The sequence below is a fragment of the Papilio xuthus genome, unplaced genomic scaffold (assembly GCF_000836235.2).
Source record: "Papilio xuthus unplaced genomic scaffold, Pxut_1.1 DF828177.1, whole genome shotgun sequence".
NCBI classification, from domain to species: domain Eukaryota; kingdom Metazoa; phylum Arthropoda; class Insecta; order Lepidoptera; family Papilionidae; genus Papilio; species Papilio xuthus.
In genome coordinates, this window is record NW_013530472.1 from 2,448,847 (window position 1) to 2,472,480 (window position 23,634).

General features: G+C 32.6%; 2 protein-coding genes across 6 annotated transcripts in view; one reads left to right on the top strand and one right to left on the bottom strand.

Annotated features, from left to right (window-relative positions):
• LOC106113760 (frequenin-1) overlaps positions 1–23,634 on the top strand; it is a 116,968-nt gene that overhangs the window by 71,936 nt on the left and 21,398 nt on the right. The gene's annotated exons all lie outside the window — the stretch shown is intronic.
• On the bottom strand, positions 1,096–3,523 carry LOC106113757 (probable H/ACA ribonucleoprotein complex subunit 1). The gene is given in 2 exon segments (NM_001312733.1): positions 1,096–2,417; positions 3,394–3,523. Coding segments are annotated over 2 exon segments (975 nt in total). The 5' UTR covers positions 3,409–3,523; the 3' UTR covers positions 1,096–1,457.

Genomic DNA, 23,634 nt, shown 5'->3' on the forward strand with positions numbered 1-23,634 from the left:
CTTACAATTTCGTAATCCATCAAAAGACTTCCAAAACTAGATAAATAATTAAGCAAAAATGTTCATGATGGAAATTAGTAGCGGCATCTACATATTAATGCTTGCTTATCAGAAGTCTCTAGAAGTTGTACAAGTTTGTTAAAATATGATTATTAAAGAGAAGTTTAAAGTACTTATTTGGCTATATAAATATTATCATAAAGATATTCCAGCACACGTTTACTTGAGTGCTTTGATGCGTTACTCATTGGCCCAGCTTTACTACATACCTGCGTCCTCGCTGTTCAGTCCTCTCTTATAAAATTTCTATTTGTTATAAAAAATGGTGTTGAAAACTTGAAATATTTCGCATTAAATACCATGTGATTTAGTGTCTTAGAAATTAATATGTCTTTTCGGAATAATATCGCAACAGACGATTTTGCTGTCCGATTTAAAATATATTAAAAGTATATTGAACCTCTTTAACGTATATATTATTATATATAATTATCTCAACATTTTCATTATACTTAATTAAAATTAGTGTCACTATATTTATTTTACTAATAACAAAATTGCAACGATTCAAAGCGGAACTGAACCAAATAAAAACGAAAGTTGATAATGTTTTAAAGCAAACAGCTTTCACATGAATTAAAAATCAAAGATAATTTTTCAACAAATGGAATAGTAATGAAGTCGTGATCAACAGGTTTGTGAGACGATATTCATTCATGAGAATGAGCGTTGTATCAGTATAATTTACAAGAATGTAGTTTTATGTAATACATAATTGCTCTAACCACTTTATTGGCAGAAAGTATGGTAATGCGTTTGATCCATTAGAGGCGATTAATAAAAGCGCGGGGCAGCGTCCGCGCCACTCGCCGTATCGCGACCTTCTTGCGTAACGACGCGCTGTTACGATACGATTCTACATATTTTGTTTCTATACAGAACCTTATAATACTGGTCGCAAAGGAGAAAGGAGTCTCGAACGGATCACCGACCACCCTCAGCCATGCCGGCCAAGGCAACCTTTCACATCTACTTTCCGATGTGTTGTAATTGTCCGTTCAAAACAACATGTGTGGGGTATACCGAAAAACATAATTGCATCACATTTGTATTTTTATTATAAAAAAATAAAAAGCTATCTATAATACATAAACATAACAGTCGCAGTAAAATACTCATTTCGAACAACATTAACACTGTGCACTAATAACAAGTAGCAATGAGTGGTGATGGGAGGAAAGAGTCGAATATCGTCACCATGGCGACTGCAGGCGAATGCGGATGATGACTATTTACAGGGCATTCGACCGCAGACGGTTGCTGGTAGAAATGGAAGCCTGCGAGTTACCCTCGCGTTGACCGAAGGGCGATAATGAACCATTAGGCGATGTGGTGGCGTAGCAATAAATATCGTTGCTCCTCTTTCTACCACTTAAGCATATTTGAGGAATTTGTATTTAATGAAGAGGTCCAGCAACGTGTCCTGGGGGACCGTACTGAGTGCTGGTAGCACCACCGTGACCACCGTCTGAGCCGCTGTCTTCAACACCGCTTGTACCGAAGTCAGCACCGATGTCATTGCCGTGACCGGATCCGCCGCCGATGCCAGCACCACCTCCGATTCCTCCGATTCCAGATCCACCAAGAGAAATGGCGCTAAGATCACCGCCACCGATAGAACCACCTCCGAGAGAACCACCTCCGAGAGAACCACCTCCGAGAGCACCACCTCCGATAGCACCTCCTCCAATAGCACCTCCGCCGATAGCACCACCTTCCTTCTGGGTTTGGTATTTGATGAAGTAAACCTCTGGTTTTGAGGGTTGAGTAGGGGCCGGAGTGGGGATGATGATGTCGGGCTGTTCTTCGGGCTTCTTGACCAAAACGTAGACAAGAGTCTTTTCTTCATTCTGAGGCTGGACAGGGATGATGGGCGCTACCGGGGTGGGGGGAGTCGGGGCCTTGATGAAGATGATCTTGTAGTGCTTCTGAGGAGGAGCAACAGCTGGGATGCGAGGAATTCTCTGTTCTACGGGTTCTGGGGGTGGGACGTGAACGTAGATGTGCTTTTGGACCAGAGGTGCACCAGAGTAGCCACCGGCATATCCGCCATTGAATCCAGAGTCGCCGCTCAATGAGAGACCTCCACCAATGCTGCCTCCGCCAAGGGAAATGCCACCAGAAGAGAAACTGGATGATAGTCCGCCAGAGTATCCACCAAGGGAGAGTCCAGCTGAGCCAAGGGAGATTCCACCCGAAAGGGCACCGGAGTGTCCTCCAGCTGAGATGCCCCTGATTCCTCCCAGAGATGGGGCTCCATAGCTGCCAGATGGAGTAGAATATCTCGACGGTGCGGAGTAGCTGTAGCCAACTGGAGGTTCAGGGCGGCCGTAGGCGAGCGCCACACAGGCGAGTACCTGAAACAAGAATATATTTTTTTAATTTCCTAATAATTTCTTAATTTTACATGATGATCAACAATCAAAATAAAAGATCACATTTTAAAGGATAATTTTGATTAAAACGTTATACCAATTTATGTTAATGCACAGCTAATTAACTCAAGTAATAATTCGCTTAGCTTTCCTATTAATTAAACATTGTTTTCCATCCGATAAAAATTTATGACATCGAATACAGGAAAAACATTACCAATATTAGCAGATTCATTCAACAAAGAGATTAGGAAAGATATTGGTGACGTAACTCTAGATAACCCGTACGCGGTAGTAACCAATTTGAAATGGTCTGTATTACGCAAGTTGTGAATTAACACAGTAGAATGTTGTTACACTGAATACTGATAAGGAGGCTACTTTCATTGACATTTCGAAGTTATATCGTAATGAAATGGTTTCAGTAAAATGAAGATTGTACCCGAACTGAATAATGAACTAGTTCCTGTTCCCTTCCAAAGATAAACAAATTGTATTTTAATAAATAAAATATTTCAAATTAGATTTTTATTTCATTTACTTTTGTTTTAAATTATAAATTGATCGATTAATTATTGAGACTAATTGTAATATAAAAAGTTAAACATATTTTTAATATTACTGTCGTAAAAACAATCGGTTTATTTCACTAACTCATAAAAAACCTTTAAATTTGAAAAGAAATTTCTATTATTAGGAAACGTAAAGAATGAACTCATTTCAGTGATATAAAAGAGGAAACGAGGAACACTTTTATCACAAATCACCGAAAGGAAATATTTTCCCGCACTATTTGGCACAGCATGTGACAGTCCGTTGAGAAATCACTGAACACTTCACTTTACACCGTGATTCCTGGAAAAGTTTACTTATATCAAGTGCAGAATAAATCGCTTGTGCCAGATAGAAAAAATGGGTTAAATTTGTTTTTTAAAAATCAAACGCAAGCTAAACTCACCACAAAAGCGCGCATATTGTGCTTGGGTTGTGCTTCCTTTATGTAGGTGTGGACCCTACTTGTAGTAAATGCTGTCGCACCGACTTGAACAACTTCGCTTTTTGGAGATGTTACTGTCAGTGGGAGCTTGTGGTAACTGATGACATTCGCCATGCGGACCCGCTCTTAAATACCAAAGTGCTCATCTCGTCAGAACACTCCATCCCTACGAACATTTCACTCGGTAACGTGCAACTATCGTCATTATTTAACAAATATACGGTCCTTTCTTTTCGACGAGGTCCGTGGCGGGCTCGGAGCACATTCGATACGCCGCCTTAGCTGCAGTCGCTCGCCTTTGCACCTCGCCTTCACACACTACGATTATCTTTCAGTTCATTTTCGTCCGCAGCCGGCACACGGTTTGCGGCTCTGTTGAAACACAGTTTTTTTTACGTCTTCCTACTCTAAACAAAAGGATGAATGCATTTTATATTTTCTAACGTCTTTTCAACGATATCAATTAATTGACTAAATTTAAATCGATTTTGATTTTTTTTATAGTTGTTAATAAATTGAATGCTTTAAAAGGTTTTCGTAATTACGTGCTAAAATATAAAGCGTCTTTATTACGTGTTTCAGGTAAAGTTTCTTGAAATGACAAAACCTAATGCAACTCCTAAGCAATAATTGACTTCAGTCATAAAGTTTGTAATTTATCGACAGTTGATTGTGCGAAACAATGGAATGAATGCGTGTTAATATCATCTACAATATGTTTATCTCACGTAAAACATCAAATATATTACATATTTGTTATAACCTGTGATAGAGATAGTCACGTTTTTAGTACGCTTTAGATAAAATGGGTATATAGCAACTTAAAACAGAGGCGTTGTGACAAAATTTAACATTGGAAATTATACTTCGTTGAGTGAGGGCATTAAATAGATGAATTTGAAAAAATAATAAGGCTTTAGGTTACTAAAATATATATAATTAGTATCGTCCTTACACGAACTCCTGTACTATAAACTCGTAAGTCCCCGGTTACGTTTAGAATTAATGTCCAATTTCCTGTATAAGTATTAGGAGCACGTTGACTTTATTATCCACGCTTATTTCAAATAATACGTATAGTTTAGCTATTTTATTTAAATTACACAATCGTGAATAAATAACTGTAGTCACATGTATAGAATTTATTAAAATTATGCAAGAATTTTCGTTAATTTTTTTCTTTGGGTATTAAGTGATTATGCCTCGTCGATTTAAAGAAATCATAGTATTAGGGTAATTGCATAATGAAAATAATATAAACATATCAGTGACGCAAATATAGTTATGTATACGTTTTCTAGAAAATACACTGACCTCTATAAATGGACTGGCTATAAGACGTAGTATTTTGTGCCTATTTGATTCTCGACATTTTGGCGCTGAGCGGTAGTTGGGATTCGAAGTCATAATTTAGATAGAATGAAATGTCACGTAACATTAACGGGCGCATTTCAATCGAAAGGACTGAAAATAAAATCAACCTATCCAATGATAGAGATCAGTGAGAAGATACGTAAAAGTAAAAAAATTGATGACTACAGTTGTAACCAGATGTCACCTTAAAGTTTTGTACACTCGGTCTTTTGACATCGGATAGATTTAACCCAGAATGTAAAGTATGCATCTAAGATTGCAAAACATTTCTTCTACGTTTACAAATACTATAATTTTTTTAATGTTACAGTTATCATTGCTAAGAAAAGACACTTTATGTTGAGTAAAATAATAAAGAGAGGTGATTTATAACAACGAAACTCTTCAGAAATTCTTAGTTATTTATATATTTTCCCTTATTCCAAACAAAAATCACTGCAAATAAAGTTAACATGAATAATACGTTGCTACTTCAGCGTAACACGAATCCGCTTTCAGTTCACCTCAAAGTTAGGTTAGCTAATGCATACTTTTATTAGCATCAGCTTAGAGGGTCACCAAAGTAATATTTTAGTCACGATTTCGCCAACATTAAACATACATTAAGACGTAGATTTAAAAAAAGCTATAATCACTTTTTTTAGAAATCTCAATCCTTCAAGTAATTATGTTTCCAATGGGAAGAAAAACTGAAAACTCTAAGTAGGTGGTGGTGGTGGAGCTAGCACCAAGAGTGAGCTGTTATCTGTAATCTGTCAAAATATTTTACGTCATTCTAGCAATTAAAAAAAATGTACTTTGTAGATGAGATTTGATTACGCTGACTTCTATAGTAAGCAAAAGGCAGTTTTCTCCCCATTGCTACTACAACTGTCACAGACCTAAGCTCTTTTAGTGTACATTAGTGTGATAAATCTATTCTAAGAGTATCTCTTCATAATTAATTAATTAATCTGAGTACGGCAGTTAAATATTAAATACTAAATAATTCCTAGCTTAAATATTAATCATCAATACAAAAGTGTTTAAATAAATTCGCTTTTATCTAGTTTATGAGTATTTAGATCGTTTTAAAGATTAATAATCAGCTTTATATTGCAGTAATAAAAGTATCGTCCTTCGTGGTGCGAATGCGGATTATGTCAGACATGCATAGTCTAAAACCTTTCGCTGTTGCGTCGCATCTGTGAGCAAACGTGCATGGACAGCTCCATCTCCGAATCCTCTCACTGTCATTTAGATAGCCAACAAGATTAGATCGTGCATTCTCTAGACCAATTGGATTTATCAGACCAATGTGTTTCAGAAAAAAAGAGTGCCTCGTACGTTTTATGCTTATTTGCATTTGTTATTGAATAATTTGATAATAATAATAAAAAATCGTGATAATAATTTAAAATGTTGAATTTACTTGAAACTTAAACACAAATATTTACCACCAAAATATTTTTAAATTGTTATAATGTTACAATAGAATTCTCACGAAAGCCAGCCCTTACGCTTTACAAAAATTCCACAGACAGGAGCGATGAAACAATTTCAAAATTAAATATCACTTAACAAAATTGCCGACATTTATTCTTTATACATATTTTTCTTTGGCGAACAATTTTCAAAGAGCCACTCGGGTACCTCGAGGTAGCTATAACACCAAGAAATTGCGCCGCTCGTTAGTAATTTGCCCGCTAAATAGAAAATTGTATGCGGAAATATTAAATTCATTCACAAAGTGAATTTTGTATCGTTGAAGTCATCGGCTGTCATTTTCTAGGCAGCCAATAAGACTGGCGGGCACTGATGACAGTGTAACTTACCAATGAATTGTCATTTTGTGAATAAATTCGTTCCATATGTAATTTGCCGACTCTTTGCAATTTGTCAGGGCAAATTTGCACGTGCGGCATGCACAATTTACTGGGTACATTGATTCGTTCTTTCATGTTGGCAACAATTTTATCCGATCAAATTTTAGTGTAATGGCTTCAGATGCCAAACAAAGACAATCGAGATTTTTCACCGGCGGCGCGATGTTTTGTACTTTTAATAATGGCATCTTGGACCTGATCTATAATAAAAAGGAACAGAACAAAATATTCTCATAAAGTTACTAAAATAGAAGTATGATTTGCTAAAATCTATATATATAAAAGAAAGTCGTGTTAGTTACACTGTTTATAACTCAAGAACGGCTTTACCGATATGGTTGAAAATTGGTGTGGAGGTAGTTTAGAGCCAGGACACTGACATAGGAAACTATTCATATTTTTTTTTTGCATTTATGCCTTGAAGAGCTGCGTTTTATTTAAATTACTAATGTAATTACAATATATGTAACAAAAAGTGTTAAATTAGTTTAAAAAAATATTCGTGCAAACTTCTTCGATCTTTTCTAATACTGCCGTATTCGCTCAAATGAATGAATAACGGAGGTCAAGTAGGGCTGTCACCTCTTTAGATTAAACTCAAAGTTTCCAGTTAGCAAGGTGCAATCAGATAGTTTTAGAAGGTTTCGGGTCATATTGAATGGTATAACATAAATCTCGTTTTTTTCGTAGTTCGCGTAAAGGTTAAGTGTTAACTTATTTATGTCGTCAGTCAAGGATTCAAGGGATGACAAGTAATTACTCTTTTCATCGTCAATATTAGGATTGGGGTTTACTAAAATTTCACAGCCCTAGAGTCAAGACGTCGCGTCAGTGACTTCTTTTCACCATGGCCAAATGATTGATAGTCACACCTCGCACACTAAGGTCAAGATAGTAACGACATTGATTTCCTTACAATAAGTCAAAGGTTATAGCAATTTAACACACACTGATTAATAATTCTGTTTATTTCTAGTCTTGTTAACGTCTTATTGCTATTATTATTTGAATTTAAACTTACTTCTTACTAATATTATAAACGCGAATGTTTGAATGGATGGATGTTTGTTTGAAAGTATCTCAAAAACGACTTCATAAATCTCGCAGAAATCTAGTAATGATTTAGAACACAGTCTGGAAGAAGACATAGGCTATTAACATTTTTTAATTTTACGCGGATTGAGTCACGACATCTAGTATCTTGTAAATGAGATATTGTTGATGAAAATACAGTACTGCTATTCTATCAATTATTACGTGAGGATAACCTATCACGAATCAAATAAGGTATAACAGAAAGTGTTATAGAAACAAATTGATTTTATTCAGATTGCTCCATCACAGTTAACATTATAGTATTAAATATTAACAGATTTAAAAGTACCACATTTTTATAAAATACTAGCTGTCGCCCGCGACTCCGTCCGCGCGGGATTAAAAATAGATGTTGGCCGATTCTCAGACCTACTCAATATGCTCAAAAAATTTCATGAGAATCGGTCAAGCCGTTTCGGAGGAGTATGGGAACGAAAATTGTGACACGAGAATTTTATATATAAGATAATATTCATCGGAACATCACTATCGCGGTTGATCTTTTCTCCACAGAATTTATAATTCACAAACTTTTATTTTACAAAAATTTCAAGTCAACTTTAACTCGTGAATAAAGGATTAACGCTGTAAATTTCGTCACCGAGACTGAGTGTGACACGGCTTAGAATGTTTCATTCAAAATAAATTAAATATTAAAATTGTTTAAATATGCACACTCAAGGGTAAACAAGTTAACAGAATAAAAAGCAAACTTTGTGAACCTTTTTTTAATTTACTTTTAAAAAAAAGTAAAAATAAATAAAAAATAAAATTAATATTATATTATACTATAATAAGCATACCATTAATAATATTCGTTGATACATAAATCAGACAAAACATTGTCTTTGTTTTTCTAAGAATTATATCTCAGTTTAAAAAAAACTATCCGCGTTAGTTACAATCGAATTAGTGATGTTCGATAATTTTGTTGTACCATTTTCTTTCTATAAAAATAATTTTAGCAATTTAGAAAGGCGAATCTCACTAAGATAGTCTTCACTGTCTGCGATTGTGTCTAAAATAAAGTATAATTTGGAGCGAGGTTTATTTTATTCCGGTTTAACAGGAACTTGTTATTCTCGTTCGATTTTCATACGTTGATTTAAACCATTATTATATAATTTTTATATTACTTATTAAAAGAAACTCAATCAAGCATCTGACATTATTTTTTTAAACTTTCACGACATAATGAATGGGAGTAAATAGATTTAATAATTAGTATTGTTACACGGTATAATCATAATATTTTGATCGGTAAGATTAGTCAAAATTGGAGACTGAAAATTATTAAATTATGAACATACCAAAAAGTACTCTAAATACTAGAAAATATTTAATTTCCTACTATTTTGATATCTTTAGTCGGGAAGATATGACAGCTGCTATTTTATAAAAAATAAAAAAAATATTATATTATTCTGCTATTTACTCAATAAATAAATCTAAATTTAAACAAAAACGTTATAAATTCTACATCGAAGTTACAAAAGGAAACAATACTTTCAAAATTTATTGCAAATATTTCTCAACAATCAAGGTGCGGTACACCTACATTTCTCTTCGGGTTTAATTGCGTAAAGGAATGCCAAATTAAACTGAATACATGAGTTTAATTGGGTAGAATAATTAGAAAGCCGTAACTAGATGATGTCTGTGACGCCGGGTAACAATTTAGCACATCCAGCACACTAAGATGTAACAGAAATACGAGTATTAGTAAAAGGTAATTTTAATTACCATCAAAGTATAGCTCACGATAAACTATGATTATCCCTACAACATATGAATAATTATTAAATTATTTTTAAAATTTACATCGTTATATAAAATTTCTTATATTAATATCCATTTCTCTACAATCATTAAAATAGAAAACCACCAGTAATTTAAAAGAATGTATACATTATACTAGATTTTTTTTTTAATTATTCGTATTATTAATTAATGATTCATCCATTTATTAATGAATCAAAAATGTTGGATTTATTTTGAGGTTAAATATTTATTTAAATACGAATGTATATTGTATTATTCAAAACTCGTACATTCGATGAAATAAGCAAGTATTAAATGGTGCTTAACCGTGGAACAATAGTTTGTACGTGCTAATACAACTTTTGTGGATACGAACATAAATATTTCGACTATGTACGCCATATCGTTCGCAACAACGACCATTGATTTTAATTCTAGATAAAATACGAAAATAAATCGCATCACAATTTAAAATCTGTATAAACCTACGCTGAATGATTCTTTTGTTATATTTGCGCAATTGTCCACAGTGTAAAAACAAACTGTTCATAATAAATACGTAAAAGCAATTTTATATTGCTATTGATGCATTTTGAGTGGGTTTTTTTATAATAATGTTTACTTTGTGATGAAACAACTAAGGGTCGTACACGGACGGCATTAAAAAGACGGCATACCGGCATTTTATAGCGGCGACAGAAAACTGCGCATACGATGAACATAGCTTCTGAACTTTTGAAGCGGTCCGTGTATGCTCGCCCTAAGGTCATAATTATGGAGACAAATGGGAGCTTTTTTACAGAATTCGTTTTTATTATAGTGTACACAACAGTTTATCGTTTTTAAGTAGTTTATTATATCTTTATTGGCAAAATCTTTACAACATGTAGCAATCGCCTGGTGGAGTTGACAGGAACAAAAATATTTGTTATTAACAAGTAGGTTGTTGGTTGTTAGGTTGTTTACAATTTGACTCTTGTTTTAGTAATTTTAGGCAATATCAGATTCATTTGGTGCGAAATGCGCACTTTTGTAACCAAGTCAAATGTCAAATCGATAAATAGGATTATTACGATAAAAAAGACTAGTGTTGCGCCGATATACAGGTCTGATTTTCTTCCTAACAGAGTAACTCGATTGTAAACAATTGTTGTCTATCCTAAACTGTACAAGGAATCGATCTGTTGTCTATTAACATAATGGTCGGTAAACTTGTTATAACGTTTAGCCTCCCTTAGGGCTCGTAAACAGAGCGATGTTCAAACTGGGATACACAACAAACAAAGATAGACAATTCGATTGTACGCTTTACTTGCGTCCAACCATGTTTGAAACTTTCTTTGTTAACTCGATGACTACAACGCCTTCGAATTAGTTTAGTTCAGTCTTATTGTCAATGGGATTATTAAAGAAAATGCATTCTAAGTTGATGGTTCATTTCATTATTTAATTGGTTTAAAACTTACTTATAATTTACAGTCACGCACTTGATAACTCAATAAAGGATGCCTCTTGTATACTAAGTATTCTTATCCGAATATCTTAATGAGTTCTTTCAAAGATAACCTCTTACTTTTAATTCCCATTTTTAATATTTTTTCTACAAAATTTGAATTTCTTAAATTTCTATATCCGCGTAATACTAATCAAGAATGTCGTATAATCACCTTGTAATAAAAAATTAATACCAATTTTCACTGATGTTTTATTTTTAAAAATATAATAATATATAAATTGTCCTTTATGATTTATAAGCGGGTTTTCATCGCATATGCTATCTTTCAAACTAGAAATATGTCACAGTCTACTGCCAAGCTAGCTACGTTTGCAGTGCCAAGCACTTCATACGTAACAGTGTTTCTGATTTTGGCAAAACACCGAGACAGTTATTCTGCCATCTAAAGACTTTGTCTCTGGTGTGTAGTTATTTATCTGTGTTGAACATTTACCGTACAATTCCAATGTCGAGACAAAGACCACAGCGTTGGAATACTATGAGGCGATGGTTAAATTCGATAATAGTATCGATACTCCTTTGCTTGGATACGCTAATAATATCAATTTTGATCGCGTATATTCAAAATTAATATTATTAGCGGTATTTCCATAAATGTAGAACGACTTTAGATTTGTTAATGTAATTAAACTGGTTGCAACAGTAACACGGTTGTGGCATCGTTCCAAATGTAGCTATTTTATTTGAAATTCGTTTTCAAGTTTTTCGTTTCTATATGATTTTACACTTTTATTTCCCTTTCGAATAAAATATTACTATAGGTACTCGATGTTTCTATTTCATTTTACTATTGGTCAAGCGGAGGAAACGTTGAAATAACATGATTAGGTCAAAATTAGGTCTATTGGGGATTGACAATTGAATTTTTTTTAATATAATTAATGGAATGCTTATATTAATTTCGAAAAAAATTATAAGCTTGTAAGACCGTCTGTTCTTTTTGGAATTCCTGGGAAAAATACGAATCCTAATAACTAAATATATGTTAGGTAAAAATAACATGAAACGTAGTTATGACACTGCGGTGAGGACACCGATGTACATCCATGCGTCATAAACTCAGATCCCTGTTGGAGACCTTTTCTTTATGACGTAGACGTTGTTTCTTATTTACAACACGTGTGTAGTACAAAAATATATTAGATTATGGTAGAGAAAGAGAACTAAAATTTCGTAGAAAGGAATAACTATATTTATTATCACATAATCGTAAATTAAAGTTGTAAGTTAAATTCTAAATATGATTTTTGTTAAAACTAAATATAACTTCTCGTAATTCTTTTATAACATATGTCAAATAGTGACGTAATTATTTAGTTTATAAATACGAAAAAAGTTATTTTAATTATCAACGAAATGCGATAGTATTTTGTCATTTTTTATTAAAAAAAAACCTTGTTTGATACATAGATGACCTTGAATCAAATGGTTTCAAAACACTCGAGATTAAATGAAGATTAAAGGCTAAGCTACGTAAGCTTACGACAATCTGTACCTTGAGATGTATTTGACCGGAGTAACTCAATCAATGTAATTTGTTCATACAATTTTGTAACAACATTAGAGGCTCATCTTGATATGGAGGTCAATATTTTGTTGACCGATCAGATTGTTCCCTCGAGCTATGAAATGTAAATTAAAGTCGAAGCAATACATTGCTACTTGAAATTAATTAAGTAAATTTACACGATACGAAATTAATTACTAGATTAGATATGTAAATCTTTAGTTTAAGCAAAAGTCGTAAATCACTTTTGAAAACGCTTCAGGTACTAAGTAAGAAATGAAACTCTTTTAGTAATGAAACTACGAAGGACATTTAATATAAAAGCTTAATTCACGTTTTACAGGGTTATTAAAATTTGGAGATATAGTGAATTTAATTAAAATTTTGGGCATAATCATAAAGAATTTTAAAGGTGACGATTTCTCACATTTAATTTGCACTAAGCGAGAAATCTGACCATCTCTGAGTTCGGCAGTAAGTCTACAAATAAATGGAAAATCCTTTTCGCTACCTGCGCGATATTTATACTTGACAGTTTTCAAATTGACTCTCAATCCTGAACTATTGCTGTAAAAACTAACAGCTATAAATCACAATCAAAAAATTTAAGCTTTTCAGCCTTTATTCGTTTCTATTCGGCCAGATAAAAAGCTAATTCAACCTTTATATGAATCTTACTAATATTATAAATGCGAATAGATAGATGGATGGATGGATGTTTGTTTGAAGACATCTCCAAAACGGTTACATGGATCTCGCAGAAATTTAGCATAGATGTAAAACATAATCTGGAGGCACACATAGGCTACTAATTAAGTTTTTTACGTGAACCTAGTTGCGGACGACAACTAGCAGATGTTAATATTATACCAATTACTTTCCATTATACAAATCTTATAACAGGGCAACATTTTTCGATTCCACTGCGCCAGTTTAGTTATATCGAGTCCAAATCATCTTGAATACTAAGTAAAAATGCTAATAACTGCAACAATTTCTTATAACAATTCGTCGCATCGAGTAATTACTTAAGTTAAATATTAATTACGTAAGATTTATACTTTTAACGAAAACAATTCAACATGACCATAGTTAATCTTATTAAATATTTTCTAAAAATGTCTGTTGATGCATTTATATCTAAAAAAGTGTAAAAAGATATAATCAAAAATACCATTTATAATACAATACCGCATTCATAATTTAATAAATTTAAAAACGTATTTTGACCTAGTTTTGACACAGCTATTGAGCATTACGGATCTGTGAAACTGTATCATTGTAAAGTGTTGCAAGTGCAGAATGCAAGTTTTCGATAATTCCGATGACCTCAGCTGGCAACCCTGCGATTGCGCAACTAGAATCGTACGTACCTTGAAGCGACCTTTCTAATACATTCTCTACTGACCAACAAATATGAAATTACACTATAATTCAGGCCTTAATCCGCTCGCTAATTGATCGTTCCGTGTCGAATGATGTCATGCGAGAAATCGTAAGTTATCATGCGTTTCCAAAATCTGTGTTTTTATTAACACCCTATATTGCAACATATTTTTTACAACTTTATTTCTTACGACATATTAAATAACATTCTTAAAAGAGCTTAAGATGAGATGTAACCCTGTGCTCTTTTTAATCTAATTTTGAACGATTAAAGAACGTCATAATTGCTTAAAGAATACATAATTTATTTAATTGCAAATTGATACATTTATCTATAATCGAGGAAATGAATGATTGAGAAACCACAAATTTAATATTATTATTCGAGCTTAGTATATTGGTTTGTTGATTTTTAACAAGAGGTTACTCAGAAAAAAAATTGCCAAAAAAAATGAAACGACATTCGTTCAAAAACGAAACATCAAAGAAAAAACGAAAAGGGTCGGTCCTGATAAAAATCAGTCAAGTATAAAATGTACTCGTATCTGCAAACCAGTTATTACCATAACATAAGAAATTGTATAACTCAAAAGTATGTTAAGGTTTTAAATCAAGTTAAAATAATAATAATGTATATATTCATTTACACGACATATTTATATTACCTCACGCGATTTATTAAGCCATACTTTGTTTAACTCAAACGAAAAGCAACAATGAAACTCTTTTTTTTTAGTCGCCTTTTAAACATTAATGTTTTATTGCGATTAATTAACTCTAAAGCAAATACATTAAAAATCTAAAATACCACAAAATGACACAAAAATTTCAAGATCGAATATTGATTTTGGTCGTAAATGCATAAAGGACGTAAACTCATCCGGTGGCATCAATATCACAATAGCGATCGCTTAGTCGTCCTTATTCTCGTCTCGCCCACAGACCGATGTTTTAACACAGTTTTTACAAAATTAACATAATATAGTACCCCAAACTTATGTGGCCCGGAAAGAGGCGCCGCTATTGAGGTGAGTTCTGTCAGAAAATATGTAAAAAAATTTATGTGTAGAAAATTACAAACAAGACAAAATCGGCATAGGCTGGCAAAGACTTTGCGGCACTTTTTTGACATTGACTGCAGTGGCTAATAAGTCGTTTTAATTTAGTTTCACTTGTGCAAACCGGGTCAGATAAGTTTCTCAAACTATATCTCGATAACATAACGATGCAAGTGACAACGTCGCCCCACCAGAATAACGCGTCGCGGCCGTGAGCTGCATGTTTAGTTTTTCGATTAGATAATAACGCTTAGAAATCCACCTCTTTGTTCATGTAACAACAAGACACAATTTAAAGCACCAATTACCTGATAAAAAGATTTAATACCGACGTATACAGACTGCTTAAAGTAATCCGAGTGTGACCGCCTTAAGATGTATAACATATTCTGGAGCTAAAAAAAAACATAACCGAGGTAAATTCGAGTGCAAAATTGTACTAAAACACTTGATTTAATAATACGAAGGCTAACATTATAAAGAATCATTATGACAAAGTGGGCGCAATAGCAAGTTGTCTGTATTATGGTAAAAGCAATTTAGTAAAACGATATGAACACTCGTACTAGTTATACGAATATTGAATACGAGATAAGAATAATTATTGTGGGATACTATCACATGTAATTAATTTTATGACTTACGTTGCTTGATTTAATTAGCTATGGTTCCTAGTACAAGATTTTGACTTGTTAATTGAAGTCGACTAAATTCATAACTGGTTCATAAAACATTGTATTATTTTATAACTAAAAAACTACGTTTAGATAGGAATGATCTTACCATATCTATCCCCGTTTTTAATAAGTGTATTATTATGATTTCGTACTAGTATCAGTAATTGTTACTTAGCTTTGTAATCAAATATTATTAAAGACAATTAATCTACTCATATTTTTAATGCGAATGTTTGGATGGATGTTTTTACAAGGTGTCTCAAGAATGGCTGCATGAATCTCGCCGATTTGGCATATAGATGTAGAACCTGTAAGAACACAAGCAACTAATTATGTTTTTTTTTAACTCCACGCAGAAGGAGTCGTGTTTAACAGCTAGTAAAAATATAAATTTAAAAATTATGCTTTTAAAGAAAAACAGTAATTTTGATTAGTGAGCATAGCGGGATAAAATACAAAATGAATGTTATACTTACGTAAACGAAAAAAAATATCAAGAAAAACAAGGCAAAAGTGAGGATAAATCATCTGTCAGGGTGGGATAAGAAATATGGTAGAACGTGGCCGTGCGCTGGATCTACTCAACGTAAATGTTTTATTAATAAATCAATAAAGATATGATGTGAATGTGATATTATATCCTTCATATTGTTTGTCAGAAATATCCAATTGCTGACAATGAACTTGATATTCATCTTTTCTGTTAGTATCATTTACAATTGCTCCGTCTTGTATTCTATATGAATGATATAATCAGAATTTATTTTCTGTACCTAAGAAACTCAAAAACTACCAAACTGATAAAGTGGGCGATCGCAAATCGACGTATCGATTGTTAGCTGTCTGATTTTATTATAAGCATCCAAAGTGAATATTTTGAATAATAGTTTAACACTCTACGATGAAGATTTCACCCTATAAGTACACTTGACTTGAACCCGACCTCGACCGACCCGATATTGAGTCCATTGCAGCTAACAAACGATAACTTTTAAGTTTCGTACAAATAAATACTTGTTACAAACTACACTTGTTAAAGACATAAACCTTTTTCGTAACACAATCGATTTAGGTTAAAAGAAAAAAAAATCACTACAGGATGATACAGCCTAGGCAGACGTCCCATGGGATCAAGCGACATTTTAGTCAAGGTTTCGTAACTCTATTGTAACTCTATTATAAAAACAACAAAACAAAAAAGCGTGTTGTTCTAATCCTTAAGGAGACATTGTTAACTTAATTTTATTAAAACTAATTTAAATAAATGTAAAAGTCTTCTTATTAATGCTATTTATTTAAAGTCCGATTAACATTACGGTATTAATTTTCTTAGGTACATTCGTATTTACGTGATATTTAGTGTCTACTCCTTTGTAACATCCTGTATCCTAAAAAGATGAAAAATTTTACCAAAAATATTTCACAATAAAACAACCGACGAATTGTTATGTAAGAATTTTTCTCATCTAGACGGAACTATCTTGGCGAACAAATGACAATAGATTACATCAAAAACCATAACTAGATCTGAGTGAGCGGTATATTTGGCCAATCCAGTGGCCACTAAAATAACCGGCATGTGGTTAATCCACTTTCGCTCTCTTCCGAAGTGACCGCACTAACCCTATTGACGGTTTCGACTACGACTACACGCATATAGTAACGTGAGTCAAATGTTACGTCAAATAAGGCAATACAGACAACAGCTATCACCTTTCTTAGAGATACAAATGTATTTACGCAATGCGGTGGATGAAATAAATGGAGTGGTCTCGAAACTAATTATTTTATATAACTTTTTGCAATCTCTTCAAAATTTCTGCTTTTATTTGTATTTAGGTTAAATCCAATTACGCGATATTATAACAAATAAATTGGATCAAAACATATACATGTACATTTTTATTAATTGCAAGTAGCAATTAATAACTTTTCTTTTTTTTCTTGATTAATTATCACTTGAACAATGTACAATAGGTTTTTAAATATGTTTGATGAATTGAATTCGAACTGTGTCAAAACTCCTCTCTTTGCACAATCTCTTGGTGAGAACAAAGGGAACTTTCCTCGAGTGTACAACACCATCCCTATCTCGTGTATAAATATCGACCATGGGCATCATCTTGTCACAGACTGAATTGAGGGGAAAGCTTACAAAAGTCAACATCGAAGGGTCTTGAATAATTTATTTAACGCGAGGGTCCACCCACACAAGTCGTAGCGACAATTATTCCGTCCCCAAACGTCCGCGTCATTGTATTGTTTCGTTATGATTATGCAATACAGGAGCCTTCGAACATTGTACAATTCAAGGAATATATCAATTTGGAACTGAACCAAGACTTTAACTGACACACTTGGCAACGCATATACAGCAGTTTTATAGAAAAAGAAAGTATTAAGGAAAAAAATAAAGAAGAAAATTGTTAACTCTACAACTCTGTATATTTATTTTAATGAGTAAAAATACAATACGTAATTTATAGCTAGCTGTCACCCGTGACTCCGTCCGCGGGGTTTAAAAAAACCTAATTAGTAGCCTATATGTTTTTCCAGACTATGTTCTATAAGCATGCTAAATTTCATCGAGATCCATTCAGCCGTTTTGTAGATACCTTAAAACTAACATCCATCCATCGAAACATTCGCATTTATAACATTACTAGAAGTAAGATTAGTAAGATGTCTGCTGCGTTAAATTTTCATGTGTTTATAACACTTTTATACATGGAAATTTTTTAACTTAACTTTTTCTTCATACTAAATATTTATAATAGGCAAAGCAAAAATCAGGTTAAGATTATTTACGATAAATGACTTCAATTTAAATAATTGGGAGTGAGGTTGATAAATTGCCGTATTAACAATGATAACAATAGCGCAGATTAGTCTTGGTCCTGTAGGTGATAAATGGTTTACAGTAAACTGACCATTTGTCCAGTTATGAAATGATTCAGTGTTCGTATTGCACAGAGCATCGTATTAGACTTATGCCAAAGTCAGCGTAAACTCTGTGTTAAAAAATTACTTTCGCATTACCAATTAGAATTCAGATTTTATTCCTAACGTTTATAGTTTTATTAACTGACTTTAATGATGTAAATTTCTTGAAGATTTTAAAGTACATTAGAGAAAAGTCTCAATAAAATTTAAACAGATATCTTATTGTCTTTGTCATCTGATTACTAATTAAGGAAACGGATATCGCTAAAATTTGGGTTAGTTGTAGAACGAAGTCTGAAAGAACACATAGGCTACTTCTTAAGTTTTTTTATAATTACGCGCGGACGCAGTCACGGGGGACAGCTAGTGTTACAATAATAGTCGAAAGCCACGATTCTGTCGCTGTGCATGAATTTGCCTAAAAACTTGAAAGTAGATATTCGTTATAAGATTATTTAGATTTTATATTGTTAACGTTTTTCTTCTCTACATAGAACACGGTTATTAAAGTTATTAACAGACTGAAGGTTGATTCACGGTATGTGATTAATGGTCCAAGGTGGCTTGAAACGTTCTCCTGCATATGTGTGCCAACTCATTGACGTCTCTCGTAATAGCAGTGTATTGCATTAAAGAATACTGATTTTCTCTTTATACAGAGGAAAAATGATTTTCACAGCAATAAAATAAAAAATAGTAGACCTGTAATGTAAAGTAAAACCGTATTTGTAAATATTTTTGTTGTACAATTTTTTTACAAGCTTTTATTTAATAACTTTGCTCATATTTTTACGTAATTTTATCTGTAATATATTTTTATATAATTATACTTGAGCTGACAATTTCATATTAAGTTTTATCCGTAATTAAATGAAAACAAACAAGTTGGCAGCTTGTGTAATCTATTCAGCGTGCAATTAATATTGTTGGAGCGTCTTGAATATTAATCATTTTGTTTACTAACTTCATTCTTCTACATCACCTAGACTAAAGTAGAGATAAACAACTAATTCATTCATCATCAGCTAACTATACGTCTTCACCGAGGGGCTCGGAGCCTACCCTAAGTTAGGGGTGACTAGGCCATAGTAAACCACGCTGGCCCAGTGCGCGCTGGTTGACTTCACACATATCTTTGAATTTCTTCCCAGATATGGGCAGGTTGCATCACAATGTTTTCCTTCACCGTAAGAACGGATAAATGTACATATGTAAATCGGAAATCGAAAAACACATTGGTACATGGCGGGGTTCGTAGATTACAAGTCAAGTGATTTAACCACTGAGCAACCGGGACTCCTAAAACTACCATTTTTTTTAAATAACACAAAATGTTCTGTGTGTGGTGTCGAGAAAACTAATAAAACAATCCAATCCAGACATACCCATAGTACCCTTATAATCCTGTGAAGAATACAAATGGTTATAATAACTCATTATTTTAAATACGTAAAGCCCTTTACGCTAGTAAAGGTTATAATGAAAAGGACATGGATATGCAAAAACATGATTAATTTTTAACTCCAGGGTCTTTTTAACGAGAGCAGAAATTGTGGGGATTTTTTGTCAGTAGAATTTTTATTATTGTATACTTTTACAATCACAATTTAGATATTTTTCAAAAAACAGTATGTTGTTCCTAATGAATAAAGTGAAAACAAATTTCGATTCTCGCGGTACTTTATTTATATTGATTGAATCGTCTTCTCACTTCAGATACAATTTAATTCAAAGGCAGAAGCATCGACACGGCTGTGCCGGAACACAGACTGAGACGTTTCCCATTTAATTATGTGAAAGAGACTTGAATCTCTAATCTGTACCAATATTCGTATAACTGAATACCTACATCTTTTGAATGTTAAGATTAGAATAAATGCAAGATCTAGTATGACACATCCTGGCATATCAAGTTCAACTAGCTGCTTATCTTAGGAAGTCAAAATAATGTTTAAATTTAATAAGAATCATTTAAAAAAAATATTTTCTCTTCAAATGTTGATCTTTTTCGACACATTGATGAAATTACCTACTCAAATGTACTTATTAATATGAAATATACTAAAACAAACTATCACAGTTTGCATATTTTTATCTCGCTCATTCTTTTTAAGAAAATAGAGATATGAATATGTTTTTGTATACATTTTTCCGCTATGGAAGCGCAGGATTAAAGTCATAAGTGTTACATAATGTTATATTTGCACAATTTTATCCGATAAACAGCTATCATTGCCTCTCACGTACGCATAACTCGAGCAATTGGTTTTGACGTTCCGTAAAATTAAACATATAAAGGACTTTCTACAAAAAAAATTGTCCGCGAACTGTTGTTGCATGTATAATGCATATAATAAATAGTCAATTGTTTTAAAAGATAGAATCCGTTTATTGAACTAAATCGATAAAAGATAAGAGTTAAATTAACTTTTGTTAATTTCGCTCGCTAAAGTCGCTGGTAGCAATTTAATAGTGTCACGTTTGAAATTTAAGGACAAACAAGGAAAAGTGGTTAGCGAAAGCTTTGTGAACTTGCTTTCAAAATAAACTTATTACACACTTTAAAATAATATTGCATGCAGTATTACATGGCCTACAAATATTGTGTTGACGGTTGCCATGCAACAAACTACGAATCAAAACATGTTTTTGTGTGTTAAACGAACGTAGTCAGAGTAAAATTAATGAAAATGTATTAGCAATGTTTTAATCAGTAATGAACAGATCTTACAATACGATTAATGGTAGAACTCAACTGCTGTGATACTTGCATTAAAACATGTTATTGTCTATTTCTTTAGTGAAAATCAGTCAGTGGACATCCATAGACAGAAGGACTAAAAGCGTAATAATGTTTTATGTTAACTTTCTCCTTAATCAAAGGTCCTGTGGCAGGATTTTATAAGCGCACTACAATACCTTAGGTCTTGACTGTCACATACGCTGTTGAAGGCGCACTTTCACTGTGAATCAGACCTTAAAACGTGGAGGAACGTTGCAGCGACCGCATGCATTACTTCGTTATGATGGCTCACCTTTCACTTACGTCATCTCTTTAAAAGCAACAAATTTTACGATCACTCAGATATAGCTTTATATCTCTTTGCTGAGCACACGCAATTATCATAGATTAATGCTTTAGTTATTTGTAATTTTTTACAGCTTTAGCATTTCAATGCCATGAAAATTCACTATACATAATGTTCTGATTTGTCGAAGAGAATAACAGGGATATCAATATGTTTTTACAAATATCAACAATACGAACCTGCCGTAACACAAATAATTCATAACAGAAATTTTAATAATATTTTAATAATATGTTAAATTTTTCCGATAATTAAGTTTCCGATAAACAAGTTTATCGGAAACAAGTTTATTAACAATATTAAATTAAATACGTAATTTTTATAATGGAGTAAGTTAGCGAAATATTGTAGCTTTATCATATGTATTAATGTAAAATATTAGATAATTAACCAACTACAAAAAAAGAGTCAAATCGTTATTTATTTTGTAACATTTTATAGCTTAAGTGAGTGATAATAACATTAATTTATGTTATATTTAAAATCTCAATTTTATTACGATTACGCCAATGCGATGTTACGAGGTTTTGTATTGACGGTGCTATTTGATCTTGCGTCGCTTTTTGTTGAAATATTTCAATGCTAGCTGTCGCCCGCGACTCTGTCCCCGCGAAGTTGGACAAAAAAAAAACTTAATTAATAAACTAAGCCTGCTTTTAGACTACATCTATGCTAAAGGTTATCTGGATCCGTTGAGCCTTTCTGGATATACGTAATAACAAACATGAATCCAAACATCCAAACTTTCGAGTTAATAATATTAATATGTGAGTAAAAAGTAAATGTAGAACATCTTAGTAATGTTGCGCTAAACAGAGCGGCAACTACATACATCTATGTATAATGCAACACAAGTCTAGCAAGAAATAGACACGGACACCACATTTGTATTATATTTCGTATTAAACGATTGCAAAATATGATGAATGTAGAATACTACATATTCAAACAATCGTTAAATGAGTCAATAATTTAAAACGTATAAATATTTTCACATAATAAAGAAGGGATGGTAAAGTTAACTAACAGAATAGTTTAAAAATACCGAAAAACTAGAATAAACTAAATGTTTATTGCCTTTGATTTTTTTTATAAATATTAGTAGATTTTTTTGTGAATTTACTATAATAATATTTCTTGTACTATTCCAACTAAGCTGTAGGCTTGTGTTAGGATATGGTTTACGACAATAGTCGAATGGTTTCGAACCCTCGACCACGTGATCGGAAATCCTCTTTACCATTAGGCTATTGGCGCTTCGAAATCGAAATGAATGATTTGATTTTATTAATTATTTTGGTGTTAATATGATTTAAAAATATTTATCAACTCCTTTTAATTACGGTGGTCAGTTCTTATTTACATATCATAAAATTCTCCAGTTAAATAATGTAACATGTTACCAGCAGTATAAATTTAAAACAAGAACAGCCATAATAAACTAATTAATATTAATTAGTCTCAATGGTTCAAGAAAATCTTACAAAGTTATATAACTTTATAACGCGAGTCACAAATTAAAAAGTTTAAAAATAAAATCTTCATCTTAGTTTTATAGCGTTATAAAATGATAATACGTTTGTACAATGCTATACAAAATAATCTTTGAATTAATCTTAAGCTATTATTGTATTCGATGATAACCAATTTGAAACATTCAAGCCTCTACATTCCGAAAAAACAACATAAAAATGGTCGTGAGACCTGATTTTCGTACAGCAGTTTCCATTCAATGCTTCGACTCGAACGTTATTCATTGACCTTGAGTGTTCAGGGGTGTGGACAATGAATTTACGATACTATCTGTCTACGACCTTGCACGCCTCAAAAGTGTTTTCGCTTGACTTAATCTAAGATTATGTTCATTTTAAATTCAAATTTCAAGACAGTGTTTTTTGATGTGAATAATGAAAAGATAAAGAAATCAACGT